Source organism: Tripterygium wilfordii, chromosome 14 (genome assembly GCF_013401445.1).
Source record: "Tripterygium wilfordii isolate XIE 37 chromosome 14, ASM1340144v1, whole genome shotgun sequence".
In the NCBI taxonomy this organism is placed as follows: domain Eukaryota; kingdom Viridiplantae; phylum Streptophyta; class Magnoliopsida; order Celastrales; family Celastraceae; genus Tripterygium; species Tripterygium wilfordii.
Window position 1 is genome coordinate 11,219,645 of NC_052245.1, and position 22,120 is coordinate 11,241,764.

At 37.0% G+C, this 22,120-nt stretch overlaps 2 protein-coding genes across 3 annotated transcripts; both read right to left on the reverse strand.

Moving 5' to 3' along the window:
- Positions 1–5,251: 5,251 nt before the first annotated feature.
- Positions 5,252–13,223, reverse strand: LOC120015158 (magnesium transporter MRS2-I-like). Its single transcript, XM_038867388.1, has 11 exons — positions 12,852–13,223; positions 12,726–12,755; positions 11,923–12,061; positions 11,643–11,764; positions 8,847–8,921; positions 7,507–7,734; positions 7,374–7,418; positions 6,702–6,746; positions 6,041–6,070; positions 5,786–5,905; positions 5,252–5,697 (listed from the first exon to the last, which is right to left on the reverse strand). Exons 1-11 carry the CDS (start codon positions 13,107–13,109, stop codon positions 5,611–5,613), a joined length of 1,179 nt encoding a protein of 392 aa, XP_038723316.1. The 5' UTR covers positions 13,110–13,223; the 3' UTR covers positions 5,252–5,610.
- A 1,708-nt stretch (positions 13,224–14,931) lies between these two features.
- On the reverse strand, positions 14,932–20,044 carry LOC120014970 (protein transport protein Sec23A). Of its 2 annotated transcripts, none has more exons than XM_038867126.1 (3): positions 19,120–20,044; positions 15,896–18,738; positions 14,932–15,230 (listed from the first exon to the last, which is right to left on the reverse strand). In XM_038867126.1, exons 1-2 carry the CDS (start codon positions 19,825–19,827, stop codon positions 17,077–17,079), a joined length of 2,370 nt encoding a protein of 789 aa, XP_038723054.1. In that variant the 5' UTR covers positions 19,828–20,044; the 3' UTR covers positions 14,932–15,230; positions 15,896–17,076. The 2 variants fall into 2 exon arrangements, with proteins under 2 accessions (XP_038723054.1, XP_038723053.1); XM_038867125.1 differs by having other exon boundaries at positions 15,336–18,738.
- Positions 20,045–22,120: the final 2,076 nt, after the last annotated feature.

The window sequence follows — 22,120 nt, forward strand, 5'->3', positions numbered from 1 at the left end:
AACCCTCTTGGTTGTACTCCATTTTTATGGTGATACGAGTGCCTACGAGTCTACTTTACATAATTTATTAGGTAGCTTAATACAATAAGCTCTATCGCTTTTTTCAAAAAAATTTTTTTTGCCTAATGACACTACTTATGACGTTGTTTGTAATAATTTGATGCTTGTGGAAAATGGAAAGCAGAGATGTAATAGAGAGTTATAGAGGAAGAATGTAGAGATTAGACAGAGAAAGATGATTCTCATTTATTCAAGTTCATCATACGCATTTTACAACAACATATGTATAGAGAAAAGTGTAACGGTTACATTTTATAGTGGGAGATAGACTGCAACGGTCATTACAAGTGTAAAGTGAAATCGTGAGAGACAATGTGCAACGGTCATACTTTAACACTGTTCAAATTTGCGTCATTATACATTTTAATGATGACGCTGTTAAAAATAGCGTCCATATATATATATATATATATATATATGTTTTAACGATGACGCTGTTCCGAAAAAAGCTTCAAACCTTCTAATTAGCAAAAACTAGTGATTGGCTAGTTTTCATGTTTTGGTTCTATACATGTTGTCCTCTAGTAGTCAGTCGCCCGTGCGTTTAGATGGTAGTAGATCAAGGTCCGGGTCAACTAATTGTCAAATAATGTATGCCCTTGCCCTTTTGTTTATGGTTCACGTTTGTGGGGAATTGTCAAAAAAGGCTGACTTTCAAGTCTACCTCATGTGAATCGGCAATGCCAGTTGGATTCTACTCATGCCTAACAAGGTGACACCCTCAAACTTGAGCTCCACCTTGTTTCCATTAGGAGTCTTATGATTAAGATATATCACCACAAATCAAAGATAGTGTGTTTGGATTGAGGGATTTGGGGGAAGAAAAGGGAATGGAAGAGAGTGAGAGAAGGGAAGAGGAAGGAATGAATAATACTTTTCCCACTCTAATGTTTCGATAGATAAAAAAAAAAGGAAAAGAAATTAGTTTAATTTATTAACTTATCCTTATTTTTATGTTAAAGTATTATTTACAATGGTAAAATATATTTTTAACATATAAATAACTTAATTCCCTCCAAATGACTCCATTTTGAGAGGAATAATTTTGACAAAAATTTAATGAAATATTCTCTCTAATTTTCTTCAAATCTCTCTCTTTAATTTTTTATAAACTATCCAAAGAAGGGAATTGAAGGGAAACTCATTTTTCATTTTCTTCCCTTTCCCCAAATCCCTCAATTCAAACACACTATAAGGGTTTATAATATTTGGTGTTTCTTTGGGTCGTTACTAAAACTACATCCAATCTAGTGGTCAATGCATTGTCAAATAATGTATTCCTATACTGTATCCAAATCATTCTAAACGACTAAACCCACTAGATAATAATCGAAAATGATAAACATCCCAGCTATTGTGTTGGACGAACAAGATCCCAATGAATTCGTGGGTTCAACATGTCTCAGATGATGCACATAAAATATTATACGTACAATTCAACAACTGGGATACCAACTGCTAGAATCTCTATCATAACTGTAGGAGAATAACATCATTTGACATTAATTTTGAGGGTAAAATATAATTCGTTTAAATATGTTTGTATAATGATCCGTGAGCCTTTACTCATTAGTGAGGTTCATGAAAATATACCAAAGGGGCAATGTCAAGCCGGTATCCATTAGTGTACTTTTGGACATTTAGGTCTAACAAAAAAATAAATGGACATAAAAATACTCATGAGAAGATCATTTACCTTTATACCCCCAACCTCTTTTTTCTCTTTATTTTCTTTCTTTCTTCTCTTTCTCTCTCCTCTTTCTCTTTCCTCTTTCTCTTTCTCTTTCTCTTTCTTCTTCTTCTCCTCCCCTCTTTCTCTCTCTAGATCTCTCTCTCTAGATCTATTTTTCCGTAATTTAAAGCTTGATATATTGTTTCTATTCTTCCTTAATTTTATTTAGGTGTAGATGTTGGGTATAAGATTTTCGTTCAAGATCTCCTTGAGTTTATGAGTGCCTAAAATAATTAATCTGTCAAGTTCTGCAGAATCATTCAGACATGTTCATGTTATTGTTTCATAATAAACAAAACCCTTGTCATAGTTCTTAGTAGAGCAAATGACCTTAAAAAAAACACAATCTATAGTACATGGTTCTGCATTACAACGTTAATACATTAACATGATAATGTAGGTCAATATTAGCATAATATTATTTTTTGCAACAGTAACATGATGATGTTACTGTTTGAAATAGTAACATAGAAACGGCAATATGAAAGAAAAAGTCTCAAATCCAGACGATTTTGACGACAGTTTGCTACATCACCACGCTGTTAGACTCCACTCATTGAGGCGCACAATGCCCAGTCAAATTTTGCTTGCGTAATGTTACTGTTTCAAACAGTAACATACAATCTCAGATCTATAATAATATTGAAACAGTAACATACGATCTTATATTAGTATGATCTTAAATCTGAACTCAGATTAAGATCTTAGATATCATATTACATCTCAGATCGGTGGTGGTGGTGGTGGTGGTGGTGGAGGAGGAGATGGAGGCGGATAGTGGTAGTGGTGGAGATGGAGGCAAACATGACAATGGTGGAGATGGAGAGTAGGTGTCTTAGATATAGATTTTTTTTAAAATTCATGTCTATTGGAGAAGAAGGGTAAATGTGAGATTATGTAATTATTAACTTTTAAAAGAGGTACTTATGTGGAAAAAAAAGTACTTATATGGAAAAAAAAAATTTTATTTGATTTATGTGTCCAACATTTGTCAAGTGGGTATTAAAATGACATTTTCCGTATTCCAAATAGCTAAATGGGCTCACATGAGGCGGCCCGTTGAAAGGAGTTAAAGGACCAAGGATCAGAAGCTAAGCCCACTATGTTTAGTGCTGGACTTTAAAAAGCCCATCACATAACAGTATAAGCGGGCATGTAGACTTCATGTCGAGCATACCAGGTTTTTCTCTCGTCAAGGAGACCACCCAATCCTTCTCCGAGAGTCGTCGTCCGTGGAACGAATTCCTGGAAGTGACCTCATTAAACCTCCCCTCCTCTGTCTCCGACGCCACGCCACAACCCGAATTACCCAAAACGTCACCCATTTCGTGTAAATTACACCCTAATCTTCCTCCTAATTCTCTTCTTGAGCCTCCTCTTCTACCATCCTCTTTCAACCTTTCCCTTCGTGATCGTCTTCTTGGGTTGGCTCTTACTTTACTGCTCTCACGATGATTCTGATCGTTTCATTGTCTTTAATTTCAAAGTTGACAAGTCCGTTGTGTTCTCTGTGCTTGTCGTAGTATCGATTTGGGTTTTTTTGGAAAATTAGCACTTTTCAAAACCCATTTTTGAAATCTGACCCACTTTTTTAAAAACATGAAATCTAACACTTTTTTGAAAGGAATTGTCTCAAATACCCCTACTCCACATTGTTTCATTCAAAAATCTTTTCTCCTTTCTACGACATCACCTTTCAGTTGGTTCTTATTTCACTTCGTTCTTCTTTCTTCACTTCGACGCTGTTAATATATGATTTTTGCCTCATTCGATTGCCCCTCTGCACCTAGTTATTATTCATGGGTATGTTTTATTTAATTTTGTATTTGTGATTCGAGTATGAGTTTTTGATGAGTAGTTGATGATCTGTTCGAGTAATTGTAATTGTCTGTTCGAGTATTTGGATTTATAAAGTGTTTCTGAATGAATTTTACACTTTTCTTTTACAAAAAATGGGTGTTGTTGACATTGTTGTTATATACGGTGGAGACTGAGAATTTTCAGGAGGAATTTACAAATTCATTGGTGAATGAGTCAATTTCCTATGAGGATTTTTTGGAGAAGATATACAAGATTACGGGAATTGATCGAACTTCGAATGAGGTGGTCATGAAATTTGTCTATAACACACATTTTCATTTGGAAGGGTGGGTTGTTAGCAATGACGATAACTATTTACTCGAACATTCAGAGTTATTTACTCAAACCAAATATAGTATTACTCGAACATATAAACCATTTCCATTTAGAAAAAAATGTATTACTCGAACATATAAACTATTTACTCGAACAAATATTTATAATACTCAAACATATACACCATTTACTCGAACAAGAAAATGTATAACAAAAAAATGTTCTTCACATCTCTTATTAACTCCGTTAGACTTCAAAACGACGCCTTTTCGATCTCCTTCCGAATCTCAATTAAGGTAAACCCCAATTAACTTTTAGGTCTTCAAAATCAGTCCTCGGAAACATATTATAGTAAGGAAACACACGAGTGGATCAAAAGTTATAGAAGGTCAAAGTTGAAAAACTGAAATACTCGAACAACAAATCTGAAATACTCGAATAACAAATCTGAAATCCTCGAACTATAAAATGAAATACTCGAACAACAAATCTGAAATACTCGAACAATAAAACGAAATACTTGAATAACAAATATGAAATACTCGAACAGATACAAAAAAATACTTGAACGACAAATATATAATACTCGAATAGATAAAACAAAATAGTCGAAACAACAAATATGAAATACTGGAACATAGCACACAAAGTACCATAAACTACTCGAATGAATGCTCGAAACCCTAAGCACTACTAGATTGAAAAACTCATACTCGAATCACAAATACAAAATTAAATAAAACATACCCATGAATAATCAAGTGTAGAGGGGCGATCGAATAAGGCAAAAATTGTAGAGTAACAGCGTCGAAGTGAACGAAGAACGTAGAGAAAGAAGAACGAAGGGTGATGTCGCAGGAAGGGGAAAGGATTTTTGAATGAAACAATATGAAATAAAGGTATTTGGGACAATTCCTTTCAAAAAAGTGTTAGATTTTATGTTTTTAAAAAAGTATGTTAGATTTCAAAATTGAGTTTTGAAAAGTGTTACTTTTCCCAAAAAACCCTCTCGATTTTTACTGTGTTCTTCACTCACCCTCGGGCCAATGTGGCGGCCTCGTCTGCAATTGGTCTTCCTTTGGTAGTTTTGCATGCCGTGTTGAGGAGTACCGACGATCTTGTTATGGAGGATTTTGTGTCTCCGTATGGGACTTTCCGGATAGTCCGCGAGGAGCTGCTTATGCCGTCCTTTGAACGAAAAGTAAAAAAAAGTATCTCTAGCCTGTGTCAACTCCATGGCACTTACGAACGAAAAGCAAAAAAAAAAAAATAGAATGCATGGTAACAAATCATCTATGGGGAACAGATTAAGCTCATAACAAGTTACAAAAGAAATCCCAAACTTTTTCATGATAAAAAAAAGCTCTGAAAACTCTTAGATCTGTAACATGGTGAAGAAAGATGGAATTTACAATTGATTCAATTATTGTATTGTAAATGTCAATTCAAGGTCAAAGAAAATATCATTCTATAAACTGTTTGTGTAACACCATCTCAGTAATTGTGCCCAAAAACTCGCTAAACATGGAGAATTTGTATCAATTTATCTGGGCCTGGAGGTCAAGACTGCACCCACATTTTACCTCTGGTTAGGGTAGAAGGAGAGACAGAATCTAATGTCTTTCAATCCTAGAGTAGATTTCAGTCTCAAAAATTCCTTCTGAACAGGGTAAAAGCTTACTTCAAGATCCAACTAAACCCTTGCGGCGAGCATAGGCTACAATCACTGCAAATAAAAGTGCACAGCCTACTCCCGCAGTAATGACCACCTAGAAATGGTAAAAAATATCATTCATTGATCTGGAACGGAAAAATTCTGTCTGAAAAGCGAAAATCATCGGAAGAAACTCTCCTTACCCATTTAAACATGTAACCATAGTTCTGATTCCAAGTATACGGAATATTCATGCCAAATATTGACGTCACCAAAGCATAGATGGATAAGCAAACAGTTCCTGAACTCAGAAAGAGCTCTAACTGCAGCACATGAAGAACAGAAAAAAATTGCAAGAAAAAATCAACAAATCATGTTCCATTGCTTGACATGTCAAAAAATTAAAGGGAAATAAACTAGTCATGGATATTGATGAATGGAATAGAAGAATAAAGAACCTGGATCAGCTGATTTCGATGACTATCAAGCTGCAAAATGGAAGCACAAATTCTACTCAAAAAAATTTTAATAAAAAAATTCTAGCCCAACAGTTCTTCCAATAAAAACTTCCAACATTTCAATTAAGTGTCCTCAGAGTCAGAAAACAGGGAAAAAGTAGCTGCTTCTGGACAACTAGCTCAATCAAATTTCAACTGTGACTGAACAGGTGATACTACAATAATCAAATCGAGTTTATTTCTCTGAATAAATGAAAAGTAATAAAACCTAAGGAAGTTGAGTGGTCCAGTAGAAGGGAGGACCAAGGCACAACTTCTAACAAAGTATACTTTTAATTAGCTTATGGAGGAACAAAATGATGTATGCTACTGCATCGTTCACCAGATTATACTTGAGATGTTCACTTATATAGCTAATGGAGTGATGTGATGTACACTGGTGAAACATACTCCAGATTGTATTGACTGGTATACTGAAAATGGGCCTGGCTCAGTGATTCAACTGAAAATTCATTCCAGTTTGAACCCGTTTCAACAGGTCTTCATTCTGTTTGACTAAAGACTGAAGACCAGTCAGACAAAAGGACCATTTCCTGGTCTAGCCGGTCAAAGGTCCAGTTTGGTCTAAAATCATTTAGAATACAACTATTGTGATGCACACCTGAATATTAATATAATCTTCTGTGTCGTCTATATATTCTCGCAGCTGCAAATGTAAAATGCAGGAAATTAGAGAAGTTCAGATGCAGGCAAAAAGAATTCAAAGTAACTTCCCATTCATAATTGAGATCAAATGATTCACAGTGATTATTGCAATAATTTATTGTAGCACACAAACATCTCATTGAACAAAGCTCTAGCAACAAATTCTGCGATTAACTAGTTGGATGTACTAAAGACACATGAAGATGGAACAGGCTTACAGCCGAAATTACATGATCCCTATTGGAAAACAATGAAGGAGATGACATTCTAGCAGACAAAGCACGGATACAACTACCTCATCTAAAATAAGGGAAAAAAAAAGGCATACTTAAATAAAGAATCGGTAAATGAAGATGAGGCCATGATATGACAAACTTCAGTGAAAAAAATAAGTCACAGCTACGTGGATACAATTAACTCTATATACTGTATATTCAACACCATTAATCACCCATCTCAGTAGTCCACTCCTCCGCCTTCTTGCCATAAATTCGCTTCAAAATGACGCGTTGCCTAAAAGTAGCATGTCTATTACTTTAGTCTAAAGGAATGTTTTGGGCCCATATTATTTTTAAAGGTTTTTGGCCCATGTTATGATGAATTCAACCGATGGGCATATAGCATTTACCGTGGTTAATCTGTTTAAGGTCCCATCAATTTGCATGAAGTAAGCCTGCAATGCATACCGTGACTTGTTTTAGACTCAAAATTCCAGAAAATAAAAAAACCATGACTAATAGAATGCAAATTATTGGTATGACCTCTAGCAACATTTCAAGCTCCTCCACATCATTCTCATCTCCACGAACTGTTGCCATACTTACTCTACTAGCTCTGGAAATCTTTGAGCCAATGGTAGGGGATGCAGGAAACCAATTGGCACCACCTGAGCCACTAACTGGTGAAGATGCCCCAGCCAATTTTCTTGACAAGTACAGATCAGCCATATCATCATCATCATCCAGAAGCTGTTCTAGTTCATCCCTCACCTACATCAAGTGAGGAGCACGGTTACATCTTGCATAATCTGGCTAAGCAATCAGCTTGTTGTGATGAGCATTTTGAGATATTAAAAAAACTTATAAACCTAGCATTTGACATGTAAAACATCAGGGTTGGTGCAGTATTCAGACTAAAAGTGAAAATACATAACTTAGATATCTTGGACAGCACGTGATAATCAATATTTCCATATACATGTTTAACAGCAGCAAAAATGTAATATCACGAGCTCTGCTAAACTTCAAACATTCTCCATTAGTCCATTGATGTTTCATAATTCTGTCCATTAATATTCTTTAGTGAACATTTCGGTGATAAACCAAAAAGACATCAAAGTCGACTGAGAAAAATCACACTTGAATAGTACTATTGCCAATGTACAAGTCTTCTATAGATGATTTGAATAGTACTATTGCCAATCTACAAGTCTTCTATAGATGATCTGGGAGCCACAGCCTTTGCTATGTGAAACAGATCTAGCCAAATAGAGCAAATAAAAATTGATACCTCATGCCGAAAGACCAATCCAATGCCTAAAATTGACTTTCAACTCTGGATAGATTAGAAAAAAGAAAAAAAATTTATGCCCCCGACCAGTATACTTATAGTGCTATATCTAATCTGTACTTCTTAAGCTAGATCCAAATAAAAGCTATGGTAAAAGGAGACAGGAATGGAAAAGGACTGGTTTGGACAAGTTTATTCTGTATTTGAGGTCGAATAATTCCTGGGTTAAACCACCCCTTTGCTTCTAGTTGACCAACAGTTAACTTTAACATAAGGCGTTAAGTATGCTGCATCAATCATTTGTATGACAGAAAATATTGAAAAACAGATAAATGGACTAAATAACATTAAAACCTTTAAAAATGAAAAAAATTGTAAACTACTAGTATGTGTTAGACAAAAAAATTGGACATTGAAATACCAAAAAGTACCCAAAAAAAAAACTAAAGCAGGATATGCGAATGCTGTAGACATTAGCCAACTGCCAGTACCAATGTATATAAAATTACCTTTACATGTATATTAAAATGGAAACAGCATAAATAGTAAGGATTTATAACCACAGTGTTTAGCAGACCATACTCACACATACCTTTTGAACCCGTGCAGTCAACCTTGTCATGGCACTCTTCAATTTACGAACCCTGTCCAAGTTACGACTACTTATCTGCATGTTAAGCGATTTACAAAGAAAAAGGATTCTTCTTAAGTTGAAAAGAAGAATTGACCCAAAAAAGCTAGAAGCCAAACAATCAGAAAACCACTCAAAGGATTAACTATTCGATGATCAAATATTGGACCAAAAGAAGGGAAAATATATGTATACATTGTCTTAAGTTCAAATGTAATAAACACCATGAACATGAAGAGCTAGTTCCCTAGTTCAGGACTCCAAAATAACCTAAGAGCAAGAAGCCCTATTAAAACAACTCCGAGAAATATGAATGTGATTACAAGTATCAGATAAATATAAGAAACCAAAATATGTTTATGAATATCCAACATCATTATAGAACAAATAAGGAAAAACTCTTCGTCTAAGGTTCACAATCTCTGATGATGGTGCAGCCCAATTGCATCGGATATCTTGACATCGAGTGAGTATGCTAAGACTAAAGGGCAAGCAGAAGAACTACTGTCCAATAAATGCTGTCTTCTAGTGAGTAATCTTCACAATCTCTGGTCTCTCTGACTCTCTCTCTCTCTCTCTAAGACTAAAGGGCAAGCAGAAGAACTACTGATAAATGCTGTCTTCTGGTGAGTAATCTTCACAATCTCTGGTCTCTCTCTCTAAGACTAAAGGGCAAACAGAAGAACTACTGTCCAATAAATGCTGTCTTCCAGTGTTCTCCCTCTCCCTCTCTCTCGCTAAGACCAAAGGCAAGCAGAAGAACTCCTTTCCAATAATTGGAGTCTTCCAATGCTCTCCCGCTCCTTCCCCCCCATTCAAGACATGAACTTTCAAGCTATGAAATCTGTTTACACCAATCTGGACATATCACCAATGACATATCTATTATATAATCAGCCACATCCAAAAGTTTCTTGCCCATTTGCAATGAACCACATGATGACCAACTAAGGGACTCACATTCTTCCCTAGTACGGAAACAGTTATCCATTACAGCAATATTTCTTTTTTGAAGATTTTCACATGGCCACATGGGTTTCAAGGAAAAAAGTTAGTGTCGATAAGTACCAAGTTGTTATAGCCACTCACTGCAATGCTGACTATAGCAGCTCAAAATCGCAGTCAAGCTATAGTTGTAGTACGATTTTAAGTTTGTTACCATCTATCATGGGTAACAACTAAACATTTCATCTCTCGTAGGGCTCAGTGAAGATATTTCTTACAATTCAGTAAGAAAAAAGTTGCACTAGAAAAGCAAAGTTTTGACTGCAAACTCGGTTCGTCTGCTCTATCATTCATATTCTTAAGTACGTCGGCTTTACCATATTACTTCTTCATGCACTTAGATCTTTAGGTTCAGAATCTGATCTTACAAATCAACATCCTAACCGTAAAACCCGTTATTCAAAGCCAAACCATCCACAACCACCAATCGAGCCTCCTCAAATCAAAACCACAAAGATCCCCAATCTCGTCTCAGATTATGGTAAACAATACCTATATTAAACAAAAAAAAAACCTTGAAAAACTTATTTTAAGCTCCAACTCCAAACCTCTACACTAATTTTAAACAATACAAGCCTGACCTCAATATACAAAATATAGAGTTTAAAAAAAATCGACTTAGCCAACACCAAATACTATATTAGAAAACACCTTTGCCACCGTCCTAAGACACCAGATCTATTCACTCTTACAGTCTACCAAATCACTTTGAACTAGTTAGGGTCTCGTCTAATGTCAAGGGTCTAATGTCAAGGCATGTATTGGATCTTTATATCAGACCCAGTTACCTCAGTAGAACTTCACCGTTCTGGATATAGAAACAGTAAATATATTGAGTAAGGGCTCTTGAACTCAAGTTCTAACCGATTTTTATGGGAGACTAGTTGAAATTTTCATCTTCCAAGAGTTTGGATAATCAATAGTCAACATTTTACCTTGATTACCCATTAGACATATCATGTCGAAACTTCTAGGGAAAAGATACATGAATTGGTCATAACAGTGATCATTTTGATAGAACAAGGCACCCATCTCAAAGCTACTTCATGCCAAAGATTGTTCATTTATAATCCAATCTCATTTGTCCACACCACAATTTCCACCTCCATACAACAGTATGTGGATACAACTCCCAAAAACTTCAAGTAAACTACCTTTCCTAAGCCTAAGTTTACCAGGCTAATCAACTAGTGCAACAACAATTCCCTAAGGATTTCACCAAGAGCATGTCCATTCACATCATTGACTAAATACTCTACTTGCCTGTATGCAAGGCAAATATCAATATGAAGTAAATTACAACACATCAACAATCAAATAAACAAGGCTTCGGCAGTGATGGCAAGTCTAGAAAGGGCAGATATATGCAATCATAAAGCCACATGGGAAAGGGATGTTGTTTTTGAACTTGTGACATCTAGGCTGTGATGAAGCTACTTCACCAAAACAACAATAGAACCAAAAAGATGCAAAAATACTGTCGCACTGGAGTTTGATATTTGAAAGTCTAAAAATACTAGAAATGTTTCACTAATGTCAGCAAGGTATCCACCCAAGTTGAAGGAAAGAATCAATATGTAACATATAATCTTCAAAAATCAATGCCAGGATTTGAGCTTTCAATGTAATAATCTACAAAACCATAAGGCAGACCATCTTCAAGGAGGTGTAGAGGAATCAATCAAATGGTTTGACTTGAAAGGCAGTAGCAAGAAAGAGATATGTCAATCACAGTGAAACACAATTACTTACCTTGGAGGTAAGCTCATCTAAAGCAGGATATGCAGCAGTTTCTAATTCCGTTGTACGTGCAGCTAGAAAACTACATATAGCTTCCAATGCTACCTCCAAGGCTCGAAATTCAAAGGGAGATTCTGCAAATACATATCTACATCATTCCACTACAGTAGAAAAATATAACAAAAAGAAAGAATAACTAGTCTTAATTGGTCATATTTGAAAATTAAACAAATAATGCATATTGGTCACATGAATTGACTCGCATTTGACCTGTAGAATCAATCTGACATACCATCCTCTTCACCAACTTCAACATCATTCTGCCCACCAAGGTTCTCTTTTTTGGAGTTTGCAGTAACGGGAGGCAGTCGTCTTCGGAGTTCTTGAACAACAGGGACAACGTTTTCATCCAGCGGATCCCGAAGCAGCACCTTTTCAGTAACATATATATAGCAATCACATGGAAGTCCCACAAGTTTTTTTCTAAATGGAGAAATTAAGGACTGGAAAAAAGTTGTTTTCATTTTAAGCAGGGTCAAATTGGTTGTAAATTTGCTTTTGAGTTTCCTTACCATTTTTATGCGTTAGGTTAAAAGAGCGCAAATTAATAAAAGAGTTGGTTGCCTTTATTGACGAATATACGTAATAGAGTGGGCTATTCAGATTATGTACAAGACGCATGGTTGAAGAGAAATACCAAGAAAGTACTTGAGCAACTCATCCTAAAAATAAAGGTAACAAAATTGATTTATTCATTGATATTTCTGCAAACCATTATTACATGTGCATAGACAGTAGGAGGGGAATTGCACACAGCAACAATAATATTTCCATGTCTAAATTCCTCATTTGGCTGGAATTGCAAACATCAATCGTCACTTCTTATTTCTTTGCTTAGAATGGAAAATCCACAATGATGGAAAAAACAAACCAATACCTATAATCTATTTCGTCAATGAACAACCAAATTACAACAACTTCAAATAAAATAATATTGTGGAAATTAATTAGGTTTCGTTTCAGTCAAATCAAACTCGCTCAGATAAGTAGCATAAAGCTAGAAAAGAAAAGGCAATCAAGTAGAATGAGACACACCTCCTCAGCAGTTATGATCGCCTTTATATGCTGCAGCCCATAATTCAAACGCGGGTTATACACTGTACCACAATCAACAACAAAAAAACCAACAAGAATTTAGGATAAGCATACGAAAGGAGTAACCTCAAGATTCAAGACGATGGCGCCATCACGGCCGAGAATGGTGGAGGGGTAGGAGAGGAGGGGGTCGAGGATGCGGAGATCGCGGGCATGGATGAGGACGTGTTGCATGATGTATTGCTTGTCCCACTCTTTCGTGATCTCGTTCCCCGTACTGTCGAGAACCATCCAACTCGTCTTCTTCTTGACCGTCGCCGCCGCCGCCATTCCTCCACCACCGGTCGACAGCTCCGCCGGCACAACATATCCGTCCTTTGCCATCCTCCCCCCTCAGGATTTCTCACATCTTACTATGTTTTCTTTAAGAAGAAAGGCATTTGTGGAGCGTATGTATATAAGGCCCCGAATCAGATCCCATGCGTTTTAAAAAGCAACTTCCGTGCTTAAACTGGAGAAGGCGCAATTGTGGGGTTCCCCTTTTTTCTTTATTTATTCATTATTTTTCTTTTTTTGTTTCTTTTGTAGTCAATTTCATTTTTTTTATTTTTTTTGAAAAGGATTGAAAACTGCATTTTATTCCAAAATAATAAACATTAATTCTAGCAACACTTGAGCAGTATAAGAATTTACGCGCCAAACAATACCGAACTATATTAGGAAATTAGAAACACCAAATTATACCCGACTATAAACTACCACCGACCGTATTATAAGAATTAATTAAGAGTGTTTAGTAGTATTATTTTTATGACAAGTAAAAAAAAAACTTATGTAAATTATAAGTACTTATTAAATCGTTCCTCCCTCTTAAAATATCTTAACAAGTGTCAATTTTTAATGTGAAAATTTGAACTTAGATCCCTAAATTAAAAGATTTTATTGATTTCTAAATTCCAACCAACCCAACTCGGCCGAATAATTTATTTATTTTTAATACGTAGTCAACTACTCACTAAAGGTATGTGCATTGGATATCTTAACAAGTGTTGAGTTTTTAATGTGAAAAATTGAACTTAGATCCCTAAATTAAAAGATTTTATTGATTTTCAAGTTCCAACCAACCCAACTCGGCCGAATAATTTATTTATTTTTAATACATAGTCAACTACTCAATAAAGGTATGTGCATTGGATAGATTGATGGGTTCAACACAATAACTTGTTAGCAAGCTTACAAATAAGCACATGATCGTTTAATATACGAGCCAGGTATAGTCGAACTCAAACGGACTATGTAATGTACTTTATCTGTTGGGTTACGGGCGGGTAGAGGTTTCCATTGTATCAATCTACCCTTGTGTGATTCCTGTTGAAGCATATACTCGGGGGTGGATGCAGGGCGGACGATTTCAAAGTGGACTCCCCATTCATTAGATAGAGAAGATCACCAAGATTTCGTGATCCGCTGCCGAACTTATTCAAATTCCAAGATCTCGGATCGAATCGATATTAATATACCGACTCGATCCGAGATCTCTTATTGAATTGCTCATTCAACTAGCATTCTCAATATTATGCCTTGAAGAGGACTCGAACCTCCATGCTCTTTAGCACGAGATTTTGAGTCTCGCGTGTCTACCATTTATACGAGCCAGGTATAGTCGAACTCATGACCTCCAAAGAGGGAATACTCCCTCTTAACCATTAGACTAAGAGTTAGTTTTGTGTTTGGAATTTAACGATGAACCAAGATTAATAGAACTTTCCCTTCCCTAAATCTATGAAGTCCAAACTCCAAACACACTCTTTTAAGGCGGAGGAAACCCGATGATGAAAGTACATGAGAGAACCGAACAATGCACACACAATAACCAAACATGTACACACAAAAGTATTGAATCCAGACAAGGAATTATTTATGAATTTCTTCTTCTCTCCCCCCCCACCAGCCCCTTTAACACTTTCGGGACAAAGGTGATATCAAGGCACCGAATGAGTTTTTTTTATACATATATTTTATGAATGATCGATCAATTTAATTGCAAAGTAAATGTGATATCAATCCAACAATATAACAATGTATCGTTTTCATGTGTAAGCACTACGTTCATAAATGGAGTTGTTGGAGTCGATCTAAATATTTTAAGGTAAAAGAAATGCAAAATTTATAAAGAAATAAACAGACAAAAAAAAACATAAGAAACTAGGGATCAAACTTTTCTTTGAAAATGATTTCTTCCAGTACTCAAAGTTCCCACGCATGTGACAATCTATATACAAACATTTGAAATCTGAAACGTTTGGAGTTTATACATCGCGTCCATGTGGTGGGTACATCCAACAAGCGCCAGAAAAGAATATTGATCAAGCCGATATTACGCGGAGCAAGATATGCAATTGTGATGCAGAGGTTTACCAAGGTGACCATTCAGCTGCCCGGATATTCTCTCTTCAGAATTAGTTGCTGCGTAGTAGTTCACATTTGGATCACTGTATATCATACCTGATATGGGAGTGGCACAAGTTATAGAAATGAAAAAGAAAAAGCGAAAGTTACTCTATATGTGTTTATGGTGGCTACTATATATAAAAGAAAAGGGGTACTCACAAATCACAATGCATCCTAAAAAATGCAAAGTGAAATTATTCAGCAACCCAAACTGAACCTTTAAGTCATATTCGTGCCTGAGCCAGAAGGTCAACAATGAGGAAAATAACTAACAGCATGTTCCAAGAGAAAAAAAAATGTTGAATTTCGTATACTACTAGCCGGAAAGCAAACTAAAGATCAGTAAGAACGAAGCAAGGTAATATGTAAGATTACTTGCTACTGCTGTGTTATACATGGTTAATCGACATAAGTATGTTCAAGTCCTTAGCTAGTTAAAAATTCGGAGAAAGTAATATGTAAGATTACTTGCAACTGCTATGTTATACATGGTTAATCGACATGAGTATGCTCAAGTCCTCTGCTAGCTAAAAATTCGGAGAAACCAGAAGATTAACCAAGAGGTAGTGATATCATTTTAAATAGTTACAAGAAAATACTTATATCATAGTCTGATGCTATGAAGATATGCCGTTGTGTGACTGCAGCTTTAAAACCAGATAAGCCAATGCTGTTCAAATGCACCAAATTCAAAAAATATTAAAAAAATGAAGCAATACCTGGTGACTCCAGAGTGATACACGCCATTCAACTTGTGCCATTGTGCCCATCAATGGAATGTGAAACTACTTAAAACAGATTCCATTTGTTTCCATCAGGTATTCCCAAGTTGTTAGCATCTGCACCATCTAGTCACGAAATCTCAAGAGAAAATTTTGTTTGGCATTGTGAAGAACGCCATTGTCAATAAACTACAAAACTGATGGAATTCCAACAAGGAACAGGTTTTTTCCTTCCATTTTACTCCCAGGCAAACCCTGTTCTAAACTCCCAACTTTCTCAGTAGGGCTTTTGGAGATGTAAAGGATATTCTAGCATTACAGCCCACACTACTTTCCCAAACCCAAACACGAGCTAGAAATCATGAAATGTGGCACATCCCTTGATTGCCCCCAAACAATCTTCAGCCGAACTTCTATCTGATTCCAACAGATCCATCACACTGAGAGCTTGTGTACATACTGAAAGCGGTTATCTTCCACCAGTTATCATAAGATTCCATGACTTTCACGGTTTAACTCCTAGTGCTTGACCAATCCAGTACAACCATATCTGAATGTTTCTGATATAAGGACTTGGGCAGGATAGCTCTATCATTCCTTGTCAGAACAGTAAACCTGAACCTCTAGAATCATAGTAAAGTTCAAAGTAAACTATGCCCATCAGCTCAGCAAGGTGACTGGTTTTTTGTTCTCCATAGAAAGGAAACCGAATTACATAACTTGTAGATTTTACAACTTGCGATCCAGACCAGAAACATAAAAACCTAACCTATCAAAGCAGGTCAAAAGTTTAAAAAAAAAAAATCAAATGCTAAGGTCTCATATTCCCCTCAGGGCACGACCAGACTGGTCGAATTATACATATTCCCCGTTTTTCACTTAAGACTAAGTATGTTCATCCAAGGCTGGTCCAACATACCCCAAGTTGATTGCAATGAAAAGGAGTATGAAAAAGGATATAATGTACTCCAATACCTAAAATCACGGAATCACAGTGATTCTGGCTAACCTCAATGGATACAATGAAAGCCTAAAACCAAACTAGGTTCCTCTGCTTTTAGTGAACTAGTCAAAGAAAAACAGAAACACAATATTCGTCATACACTCATACCTATTTTTGGTCAACCAGCTAGTCTCCTCAACTCAACAAAAAAAAAGGATGACCACTCTATTCTGTGTTAGCCCTGTACTGCCAGGGTCTGCAAATGATCTATGAAAACTTCCAAGCTCAAATCATCAGTAAATATAACATCTAAACCTTCTGTATATGTTGAATTCTGAGTAACAGATGGATTTATCTTGGCTAGAAGAAACCTAGCCTGACTACTGTGCTGATCACATTTTATCAGCTTGGGTGCTGGAATTCTTTCAGCCACTAATTGCTCTGCATCAAGCTCCGGGGCTTCCAACAGCTTTTTCAGGTTTTCATGGTTTGGGTCCTTGTGATAGCCAAGCTTCCTCCACTGAGCAATCTTGGACCCGCAGTGAATAACCACATGGAAGTAAGAATCAAAAAGCAATATAGTATCAGGAGAGATAGAGCGAACATCAAGGAGCACTGGAATAGGAGGGCCATCAAATGAATATTGAAAAAGTGTAGGTTGGATCATTATAAGAGAACCCACAACACCCTCACGGTTTAGCATCAGCCTGAAGAAAGCAGTCTCATCAGGAGTGGTGTTAAAGACATCAATAAATTGGGACCTTCTTAAATAGAACATGAATTGGGGATAAAGGGAGAAGTTAGAGGACAAACGGAAGGAAGATGGGTCTTCCTGAATGTAATCACCGAACTTAGATGTAAAACGAACAAGCGCATCATCAAGCCATCTGATAACATCTCGGGCATAACAACTCTCTGCACGGTTGATGGCAAGTCTAGCCATGACTACAGCTGCTACTTCTTGATCAAATCCAGTAGAAATTTCTGATGACTTGCTCCCAACCCATCGTCTTGCAGCAGTTGTCACCCTTTTGCGAATTTCCAAGTTCCCATGCTGGTATTTTGTTATAAACTGTATAAAAAATGCTGATCCAGGCTGGGGTTTTCGATCGTCACTCACTTGGAAAAAGAAAGCAATGCATGTTTTATTAGTCAGAGTACCCAACTTCCACATATAAGTGCCACCCTCCCCAATTTCATTGTCACTGACTAAACTATTCTTTCTCCGAAGAGAAACACAAGGCCCAAGGGCTCCACAAATTTTTACATCTTCAGTTGTCACTATCTCAAGGGTTGCGTCAAAATACATCTTCAAATGTCCCTCTTTGTCGCGATTGAAAATGTGCCGAAAACATTTTATGAATTGATCAGACTCGAACGACTCCCCTAGCATCATGAATCCACCTGATCGTTCAACAGGAGCTTTTAGTTCTGCTGCTCCAACTTGATCAAGAGAACAAGCAAATAAATCAAGAACAGCAGCAATATCAACTAATCTCTGCGAAAAACGTTTGTAGAAAGAGCACAACTTTCTATAGGAAGGCAAATGGCCATTAACAATGTCTCTGTGAGTTCTGATAGCTTTACTAAGATCTGAATCTACAATAGTTCCAGGGCCCAAAGTTGCAGGCCCAGAAGTGAAGACCATGATTCGGGAGCCTGTATTATTAATTAGGCATCCTTCCAAAAGTCCAAGTGCAGCTGATATGGCCGCTCCTGTGCACCTTTGAGGGCGATGCCCGGGCATGACTTCTGCTGAATTAGAAATTTCTTCAATTGCAGTAGTTAAGTTGAATTCACATTCAGATACAGTTAGCAAAAAACCGTGCTTTTGGATAACTGGTATCTTCCCAACATGCCGTTGCTTAATACGACTAATGCCAAGAAACTGCTGTGTCTGAGGATTTTGTAATGAAACAGAATTACAAAATATTAGAATTTGATTGAAATAACAAGAATAAAGATCTATCATGATGCACTCCCCAGAAAAAATGTCAACTTTAATAATGAACAAAACAAACTCGCTTAGAAGCAGGACCAACTATCTTACAATTGGACTACTTACTATTAATGCAATCAAGCCATTCAATTTAACATGCAAATAAAATTAATTTTAATGAAGATTTCCTAGCGTTGTCCAAAGTCCACACAGTACTCAAAAAGCAGATTTATAACAAGAAGAGCAGGCGAGTAAGTACCAATTTAACTATGAACTAAACCTCAAGACTATGAAAATTGCGTCTCTCTGAAAAATACGAACTTTAAGCTCAGTTTCTACCTGCTCAGCTGAAAGCTCACGACCGCCATGAAGAACCACAACCCTTGAGCACTCCCCATACCCAAGATCATGCACCTTAACCATCGAATCAAACGTTACCAACCCTACCAAAGTGTTCTCCGGCAACTGCTCCACGAGCCGCAACAACTCATTCTTGACCGCACTCAACTCCTCCTCCGCCATACACGCATCCACCACGAACACAAAAGCTGGACCTGACCTCCTGACCACCCCACCGCCACCGCCGACCTGCGCCAAAGAACCCACCGATCCCATCGACGACAGAGACCCGGACGAGGAAGAGTACATACCGAACCCACTAGGAGTAGTACCATAGACATTGGAGGTGGAATTGCGAACAATCTCGTACTCCACTGAGCTGTAAGTGGGGAAGAGCTCAGCGGGAAGGTTAGTGTCAGTTATGCCGTCGTAGGATCTGGGGAAGTGGTTCCGATTAAAGCAAAATGGACAGCACCAGGTACGGGACTGGTAGTCAACTCGAGCATAAGGATTCAAAACGGCAGCGCATTTGGCACATACGAGGGGTTCGTAGGAGAGTAGCGGGAGCTCCGATGACTCAGATTGCATCAGTGGCGTGCACATGATGGCGAGTGGGATTATGAGGGACGCGGTCTCTGTTTTGGTCGTCGGCCATGAGTGCCACGTCCACCGGAGGCCCTCGATCGCTTCCAATTCGACGAAATCCATTCTTAGATTTCGAAGATGCCTTTACATTTCGTGGGGGTTAGAGTAAGCAGACATTCTTGATCGGGGAGTTTGGGGTTTTGGCCGATGATTTGATTTCAAGCTATTGAATGGGATGTGTGCTTCTGTGATGGCACGGACCATGGTTGCTGAGAAGTCGAACCAATGGTTCTTTGCCACGTTTCATTGTCCCTGTGAACTTTCCAGTTTCCAGCCGAGGCCAGACTAAACATGTGCGAGTGAGTGTGACTCTGTGAGTGGCGAATTCTTAATGGGTCCGTTTAAGAGTACTTTGTATTTTGGTATTGTGAGGGGCTAAAATATTATATATATCTTTGGACTTTCATATTTTTTTTTGATTATGTCCTTAAACTATTTTTTTTCTTCATTCTATCCTCAAACTATTGTTTTTCACATCGTTTATATCCTGAGTCAACTTTCCGGGGTTGACTCCGACGAAAACGCTGACGTGGCATCCACGTGTATTTAAAAAAAATAAATCAATTGACAGGTGTATATGCAATTGCCCGCGAAAGTCTATTGCTTTTCCGCCCAATTTTTAGGGTTTTCTTTATATGACATCGTTTGCTCTTCGTAAGCAGGAAAGAGAAACGTTGCAGACGTCGGCAATATTGAACGAAGAGTTGCTGGCACAGAGGTAGACATTTTTTAATGTGTAATGGTGTATGACATTTTTTCCCCAAATTGCAGGAAGTAGCTGGGAGGATCCATCCACATATGGTTAACTACCTTAACGAGTGTAACTTCAACAGAACTGACATGAGAAGAGGCTCAACAATGGAACAACAAACTTATGTTGGTTATCATGGGGAGAGCTCTTCAAGTGCGCAAACGAGGCTGGACGAAAATACCTATCCAAGTCAACAATCCACTATTGATATGTAATGTAAACAGTCATTGGTTGTGGACCATTTTTTTTAAACTTTTGGTATCATTTAGGATGAATATTGTAATGGCTTATGTCCAACTTTTGGATTTCTTGAAACTTCTTTGATCCATTTCGTCGAACTGATGATATCAATCTTGCAGCCAACCATTTTGGAATAGAAATCTTAGTAAATTTGGGTTTTATAAGATGGGTTTTATAAGATCTTAGTAAGTTTGAGGATAGAATCAAGAAAAAAAAATAGTTTAAGGATATAATTGAGAAAAATGTGAAAGTCCAAGGATATATATAATATTTTAGCCTCAATTATACACGTGTTAATTGAATTTTTTTTTAAAAAAAAACACGTGGATGCCACGTCAGCGTTTTCGCCGGAGTCAACCCCGGAAAGCTGACTCGGGATATAAATGATATGAAAAATAATAGTTTGAGGATAGAATGAAGAAAAAAAATAGTTTAAGGATATAATCGAGAAAAATGTGAAAGTCCAAGGATATATATAATATTTTAGCCTATTGTGAGGTGAGGTGTTGTGTGATAAAAAATTATGGTGCTGTGAATTGAGTTTTGTTAACAAAAAGTGTTTGGTGTGTCAAAAAAAACTGTGTGAGGTGAGGTGAGTTGATATGCAGTTTAGCGTTCGGATGAATAAAATTGCGGTGAGGTGAATTGATGTGTAGCTTATGAAATTTATCTAATTTTAATTATAAATAATTTTGTGAAGTTAGTTTAGTCAATTAATGTTTGTTATATGATGATTTATTTTCTAAAAAATAAAATATTAGTTTAGTTTATATCACTAATATATATTTTACATTAATATATCCTAATAATATCAAAAATCGATGCTTCCTGTTCCAGATGAATGAAAATAAACCAGAAACAAAAATCAAAACCAAAAAATTAAAACAAAACCAGAAAATCAAAACCAGAGAAATTAAACCATCGGCGATTTTCTTCCGCCTTCAACCTCCTTGACCCTTCCTCATACTCACCCCAAAACCATCGGTGATTTCCCCAACCACTCGACGGGACGTTCAAGTTTCATATCTCTCTCCACTTAACAATCAAAACCAGAGGACTTTTTTAGAGTGAGCCTAGAGTTGATTGATTGGGTTTTGGGATATTCTTGGATAATTTCTTGGTGGGTTTGAACAAATTGCAGCCGTTCTTTATCTGTTGATCTTTCGACGAAGGCAAATGTGTAAATAGCAGTTTATTTTTTGACGCCAAAATTGAGTGTTCTGTGTTTTTTTAAGTGAACCTCTGTTTTGAAGAACTCCGATAATCGTCGAAGTTGCTCCCAAGTGCTTCGACTGCGGATGAGAATTCGCGTGTTGTTTTTTGGATGAACGAGTAACCAAACACGTGAGATGTCGAAACGGAGGG